The sequence below is a fragment of the Chaetura pelagica genome, unplaced genomic scaffold, assembly GCF_000747805.2.
Source record: "Chaetura pelagica isolate M959 unplaced genomic scaffold, ChaPel_1.0 scaffold275, whole genome shotgun sequence".
NCBI lineage: Eukaryota > Metazoa > Chordata > Aves > Apodiformes > Apodidae > Chaetura > Chaetura pelagica.
In genome coordinates, this window is record NW_009953486.1 from 2,436,137 (window position 1) to 2,443,555 (window position 7,419).

At 44.9% G+C, this 7,419-nt stretch overlaps 1 protein-coding gene across 1 annotated transcript in view; it reads left to right on the forward strand.

Annotated features, from left to right (window-relative positions):
- The first annotated feature begins 7,219 nt into the window (after nucleotides 1-7,219).
- Nucleotides 7,220-7,419, forward strand: part of HRH3 (histamine receptor H3) — a 2,893-nt gene continuing 2,693 nt past the window's right edge. Inside the window, 1 exon segment of the mRNA XM_009998737.1 lies at nucleotides 7,220-7,229. Coding sequence (XP_009997039.1) covers nucleotides 7,220-7,229 — 10 coding nt within the window.

Consider the following 7,419-nt stretch of genomic DNA (forward strand, 5'->3'; position numbering starts at 1 on the left):
AAAGCCCCTCAAATATTGTGCATGAAGGACCCTCTAGCTTGTAAGGCACTGACCGCCTTATGGGAGGGTGTGGGGACAACTTCTGCTCTCAACTACACCAGCATGACTCTGAAGGAACTCTTGCTTCAGTCAAGTTTTGCAGATAGAAGAGAACTGAGTTCTTTGCATTTCTGTTTGGAAATTGGCAGAATGAGGGCCTCCTTGTCCTCCCTGACCCACACAAGGAATGAATGTGGTTGCTTCTTTGTAATGGAGAAGGGAATTGGGCCCACAGTGAGCAGTGCTAATGAATTAAACTGAATTAAATTTTGATACATATTACAGATATGTTAGTTACTATATAAAGTAATATACTTAATTAGCCCAGGAAGTCTGTTAAATATTACATGAGGTTACCAATGAGTTCCCCACCTCTGTGCCCCCGCGGGCCAGCAGGAGGCAAGGGAGCTGACATTTGTAGGTCTTCTCCCATGAGAACATGGTGGTAGCTCTGAAGAAAACCATGGACTCCATAAGTGGGCTTAAACTCTACCCCTCTAATTGCTTAGTGTCACAAAGTTTTACAAAGTTTGCTGAAATGTTAAGGAACATGCTGTGAAGCAGCTTGCATCAAAGCCCAGAGAAACCCAGCTCATTTCTCTACAGCTGCTCCGTTTTTCCATCTGCCTGGGAACAGCACTGGCTACAATCAGAGATTGTTTAGTCCTCCCCAGATGTCCTCATGTCACTACTAACCTCAAGAGTCTGCCATCAAGAGTCTTAGGAATGAAGCCGTCCTGCTTCTTAAACCATCCCCTGATGGAGTAGGAAATGTAATGGATATATTTTCAACAGAGCTGAAACGTTTCCTTCTCCAAAGAGCAAAATGCTTCCAGCATGGCTGGTAGCAGCTGTACATGGGTATCATGGCTTGTTATTCAGACCCTGTTGTCTCCCTCTGAAAACATCTATTGGTCTTAGCAGCAGCTGCCAGCTCGGTCCAAGCTGACAGATGCAGGATGACTTCTGTTTTTATTCCCCTTGTGCTCTGAAATTTTCATTTCAAAATGCAGTATTGAGTTGGCCTTGACAAGAACCAGGTGTTAATTCTGATCAGACAGTTACTTCATTACTAACTATATTACTCATTATGCTCTATTGCTTTTTCCTCTCCCAGAGCAGCTAAACTCAGCATTTTCATGCTCACAAAAGTAAGGCTGGTTTGCACAAGAGTAGAAATGTGACTTTTTTTGATGTCAAGGTGATTTGTAATTTTAAGAAGTTAGTTCCCAAGCAGCCAAAAAGGGTGCTGGCAGTTTGGGACAGGTCCAACTAGAAACAGTCTCCCTGTGCTAAATGAGACATTTTTTGATACTTTGGGAGTTTGGATTTGCAGGTTACAGCTACAGCTGGGAATGGAAGGAAGGAAGAAAGGAAGGAAGGAGAGGAAAGAAGGGAAATGAAAGAAGTAAAAAGGTGTTGGGCTTGTTTTGAATACAGATGGGCACATACTGTGCCCAGATCATCCCCTCCAGCATTTGTGGTCCTTCTCAGAGACACTGTGGCTTTGCTGCTGTTGGTGCTGTGCAGTGCAGCTCTCATCATGAGCAGCTTTGCGGGTAGAGATGTTAGTGCTCGACTTACCTCTTTGAAAGCTGCTTCACAGGGTATTTCTTAGCAATTTTGAAGACTATTCCTGCAATCATCATCTTCATCCAACATTACACTTGCTCAATTAAGTTCCTTGCAATATGGCAAAAATAAGACCTTCTTCCACTAGCAGAAGTAATTTTGACATCTGACTGAGCAGCCCAACGAAGCACACCAACAACTGATTTCAGGATGTCCCACCCAGGTTTGGATTGCCATGCTATTTTTCAGTCCTAATAACTCTCCAAGTTTGATAGACAAGTTATTGTTGTTTTTTAAAAGAGAAATTCATATCAAAGAGTAGCATTTAATTGCAAAGGCATCTCTAGAATGGAAAATGGTCCCCTGGCATTTTATGTGTCCTATCTTCTCATGCTCCCTGTAAAAAATTCATACAGGGGGTTGGCTTCCTTGTTTGTGCAGCAGCTCGATGGTCTGGCAAAGCAGGAGCTCAAGGAGCAGGAGCTCCTCCAGAGATTTTATCCTCAGCTGCTCTGGGGATCTCTTTTTTCTGCCATGCTGCCCTTGCCCTCACCCACGTGTGCTGGTAATTTGCCAGGGGATCTGAAAAAAGGGAATTTTCCAAACTGAATAAACAGTTCTCATGATGAAAGGTAGAAGAAAAGGAAATGAACAAAGGGACAGGTTTCATAGTGACAGATACTTGTGTGAATGCCAGAGCACTTTCAACCTTCATCAGTAAGGACTTGAACACAAAGAGGTTTTTTTATCATCTCTTGCTTTAAAGTTTGTTTCACAGACAATCTGGCTCCATGGGACAGAAATAAGCAATAGAAAAACTACAATTCATGCACAGCAATAGCAGCATCTCTCCTGGAGGTTTGGAACTTGCAAGGCCTCCGCCCTGCTCAGCCTCTCTGCCCCCCAGAAGAGCAAACTCCTTGGTGTGGAAGCTCTGCCTCCATGGAAATGCAGAGACAGTCATACAGTGGAGAGATGGTGTCATGAAAGCTCTTGCTTCCCCATTACACGTGACTGATGCTAATGTGTCTTCTGATTTCCATAACTCCTGATTTGGAGACACAGCTGTCCTCACTGAGGAATTGCAATGATGCGTATCTAAACCTGTACCAAGGAGCAAATTGCTCTGTGGGAGGCTGGAAGGAGGCTGATCAACATCCAGGGGACATTACTTCTGTCCCTACAGATTACGAATAACCTAATTTGTCATTAGCGCCTAATTTACTGGTTTTATTTGATTTATTACTTGATTTATTCCAGAAGAAACACGAGATTCCATCTCCCCCCTTCACAAAGAAATAAGTGAGACCAACACCCAGCCAGGCACACACAAGAGCCCCAGCACAGCTGAGCTCACCTCTAGGTGCTCATTCATCTGTGCCCCGTGGTGGAGGCACTTCCACTGATGGTGAAGAGCCATGTGGTTCCTGAGCTGGAGCCAGGCACATCAGAGCAAGATGTTCCTGGAGTAGAGGGGCAGCAAATTTTGGAACTGTTTCAGCCCTCTGCTGCCTCATGTACAAGGGTACTTGTACATAGAATCTGTCTGTGACCATCTTGGTTGTTTTGGAGTAGGACGTGCATGAAAACAATTTCAGGTCATGTATTCCCCGAGACAAACCATCTGGAGACAGTGTGTATTAAGTATAAATTCATTTCTGTTTTAATGACTAAGGAATGATTATCACTTTGTCATTTGTGGAAGATCATCGTCTCTAAGGCAGGAGATGCTGTCAATTATGTAGCAATACTTAATGAACCAGCTAAAAAGGAATATCCTCCAAGCTCCAGATTTACCACATAAAAGAGCTACTTCTGGGCCAAGATGGTGCCATCTTTAAGAAACTCTTCAATATACTCTTCAGAGCTAAAAATACATTTATGGAATAAAACTTAAGTGGATGAGATAAAAAGAACAAAGCAATCCAACAAAGTTAATCTCATCACAGACATACTGATATGCCTTCCAGAGTGGGAAGTAATCCAGCTCCTTGCACCTAGATTTCTTGGTTCATTAGAAAGATAAGGAGCATCTAACAAATCCCAAGAACCTGAGCAAGCATCTAATAAAATCTGAGTATTTCTACAGCACTCCTAAGAAGCTGAAAACAGGTTTTGTAGCATGGTTCTCCACATCCAGTGTTTTGGTTTATGTCATCTTGAGATCTTCATGAACTGCAAATACCTACATGAGGTAACCAGTAACCATGGCCCAAGACAAACCAGAGGCATTATAATTGGCTCTGATTTGACATGGACTATAGCATATGCCTTTTAGCTAAAGGAATTACCCAAGTGTTACAGTGAAAAAACTTTGAACTGGGTGTTTAATAAAACCATAGTACATTTATAATACAGGAAAGATGGGGATTTAACAAAACTACCAAATGCTAAATTCAGAAAGAAGGAGAATTAGACCAGTGGTCAGCATAATGGGTTTGCACAGAAACTACTTATTTGGATGTGAGTTCTTGGGAAAGACAGAACTTCTCTGTCGAACCTGCAAATCTATGTGCAAGTCTACAAGTCACAGGAGAAAACATAAATTAAAGCTAAAGAGAGGAAATATATCTGTGCAAAGGAAACTCCAAATTGGTCCCTCTAGGACCTCCAAACTAAAATAATAAGCAACAGACAAAGAAGCAAGTGGCACTAAGCCACACACACAAAAAGCATGTTCAAAACATGGCCTCTTTCCCCACAGAACTCAGCACCAAACAGAGAGGTGACAGTCACCAGCAAGGCTCAGCAAAGCCAGCAGCAGTTGATGGTCCTCAGGCACTGCTCTGTGATGTGGCTTTGCAATGGCCAAACCCAGGACAGGGCCAACTACTAAATTACATCCAAAGCCTGAGTTCCCTAAACACCAGGAGGCTGCAGAAGCTGTTTGTCTCTTAGCTCAAAGGCTTCACATCATAGAGAAACTCAACACCCATCTTACAAGAGGGTTACTCACTTCTTACTCACTCTCTGCTTGAATGTGAAACAACTTTCAAGTGCAGACTTTTCTTCCAGTACAAAGTGGCCTTGAAATGCCACATTTTACCCTTGCTTCTTTTTAAAAATACAGAACATCTGCAAAATCCATGTCCAAAAATCTTCTTCTAAAATAAAGTAGGGAAGGAAGCAGAGGAAAGGAGAGGTCCATCTTGGATGTTCCTGCAGCAGGGCAGGAGCCCCCAGTGTGGGTTCAGGTGGGAGATCTGGGCTGTGACCTCTGCATCTGTCAATCCCAGTCCCTGCTTCCCAGTCAAAGCCTTAGAATAAACCAAAACCAGACTCAGGAGAGATTATAGATAAGCTGTAATTCAGATCCTCTGGAAAGGTCCCATTTTGGCTCTTCTATCCACACATGGGTTAAGCAGTATTCAGGCCTCCAAGCTCAGAGGGAAACATCATGGGCCAACCACGAGGGGATCAATATATCCTATATGAACATATATAAGCACTTATGAATATATGGGATATCTACTTGTGGCACATACTGCATAAGCCAGGTCTAAATATTAGCTATGATACCATCTGCTTGCATTTCTGTATGTAATCTGCTTTAACTACCCCTTCTAGGTTGAGCGATTTCCTTGGTTTTGTTACCAAGACAGCATGTCTCCTGAAGTATACTACAAATATATTTGTCCTTCTGCTGAAGCAAGAGAGAAACATCAGGATCAGGAAAACTATAGTCTGCTCAGCTCTGTCATCTCACATTTGTCTAAGACCCCTAACAAATTACTCTGGATAAACAATAATTGAGATTGGCTCATGCTACATTTTGCAAACACTTTATAAACTACCTTAGGGACAAAGTACAGTTTCTGCTTCCTGTCTGGATGGTGAGAACTCTGAATAATGACTGATGACTAACAGACAGCAGACAGCTCCTAGCGATAGTGTTGCCACAAGCACACAACAATTTGGAATTTGTAAACATTTCAATGAATACTAATGATTGTCTGAATAGCTAGAGTTTACAAGGAACTAAAGAGTGAAAGCAGTCTGTGGACTCATTAAACGGGGGGCAAGAAAAGAAGCCCTTTCTCCATCACATCTGAAAGAAAATGCACAAAATTCAGATCCTCTCTGCTGCAGCCATGCTGCAGCTGCTCAGCCACCCTGGTGGGAATTCAGTCGGGTGTGTTGTTAAATCTCATCTTCCCCAAAGCAGCACTGAAGCCACGCTCAAGGTTCCACAAAACCTCCAATGAACACACTGCAACCTCCAGCCATTATCCCACTGACCAGGAGCTTCTGGCACATGCAGCATCCTCTGCTCTCCCAGCCACTGCTCCCACGAGCCCACAGTGACATGCTCCATCAGGACACAGCAGCAACAAGGACCAAGTCCTCTGCTTTGTGGAGTGGCCTGGGAATACTTGGCTCCCTAAGGAAGGGGATGCACCATGCCTGGTGGCAGCTGCAGGCCTGCCTGCCCACCAGACACTGCCTGCACTGCAAAAAGAGAGCCTGGATCTAATTCTGAAGCCAGCAAGTTGTCTCAGTGCTGGGCAAGTTAAGAGACAGGATGAAGCTGGTCCTTACTGGAGGCCATCCTTCAGTGGATGCCCCCAAAGGCCACCCCTGCCACCTGGTGGGGTCCCTGCCTGTGCTGCAGTGAGAGATGCTCTCCCCTCATGGCTCTGCTGGCTGCAAAACGTGTACCATGATTTGAAGGAGCCCTTTCAGGTTCCTCCCAGCAGGATCAGCATCACCTATTGTCCTGGGGATATGGTAGTGGGTTTGAAGAGGAATTCTGTGAGGCTGTAACAGTTTCTGATATGAAAATAGATTCTGGAGTAATCAGAAAGCAGCAAAATCCCTGGGCATCAGCTTCGTGCAGCTTTCTGGGTTTGTACAACTTTGTAGCTTTGCTTTTTTGATCTGTGTTCTTCACAGATCTACAGAACTTATCACACTTCTCCAGAAAGAGAGGTGCTTGGCAAGGGTCTCCAGTTAATAACCCTCTCTGAATTCCAGTGCTGCTGGCCTGCACGTCCCCATGCCATTCTCCAGCTGTGGTGATTGTGGTGAGCTGATCTTATACTGGTGACAAGACATCCCTGAGGACATTTCCACTCCTGCAGTCTGGAGCAGGCACTGCACACTGGACTTTTACAGCTGTAGGCAATTTCATCCTGCAGTATCACCAACCAAAGAAAGTATTCAAACAAAAGTTATCCTATTTAGCAATGAAGTGCCCAGCAAGTGAAGGGATCAATCATCCCCTGTGGCTGGGGACCGTGAGCAAGGACTCTGGTTTGCAGATCAAATGGCCACATGGTAAAGAGCAACTTCACCTCTTCCTCCTGCTGCTAGTGAGGAGCATGTCCTCCACTTTCCACCACGTACCTGGAGATCATTCCTGACTGACCTCTGATTAAAAGGCAAGCTAAGCCTTGACCTTCACTCCTCTCCATTGAGGTAGGAACCCTGTGGCCTTTATCTTGAGGGGATGCTCAGGGGAGATGCAGTGATGTTTCCATGGGGAATGCAAGGACCCTCTGTAAGGATTCAAGGATGCTTCCAGATTGAGATGGAAGAAGGAATGTAGGGATGCTCTGAGAGCAATGCAATGATGCTCCTTAGTTGAGAGGGAAGGACGAATGTAAGGATGCTCAGAGGTAATGCGGGGATGCTCCGGGATTGTGAAGGAAGGAGGAATGTAAGGATGCTCTGGGGTGATGAAGGGATGCTCGTGGGTTGAGAGGGGAAGGGGGAATGTAGGGATGCTCTAGAGGGAGGCAGAGCTTGCTCCGGGGGAACGCAGAGGGGCTGGAGCGCCGGTCCCACGGCAGCGGCGCCCCGAGGGGC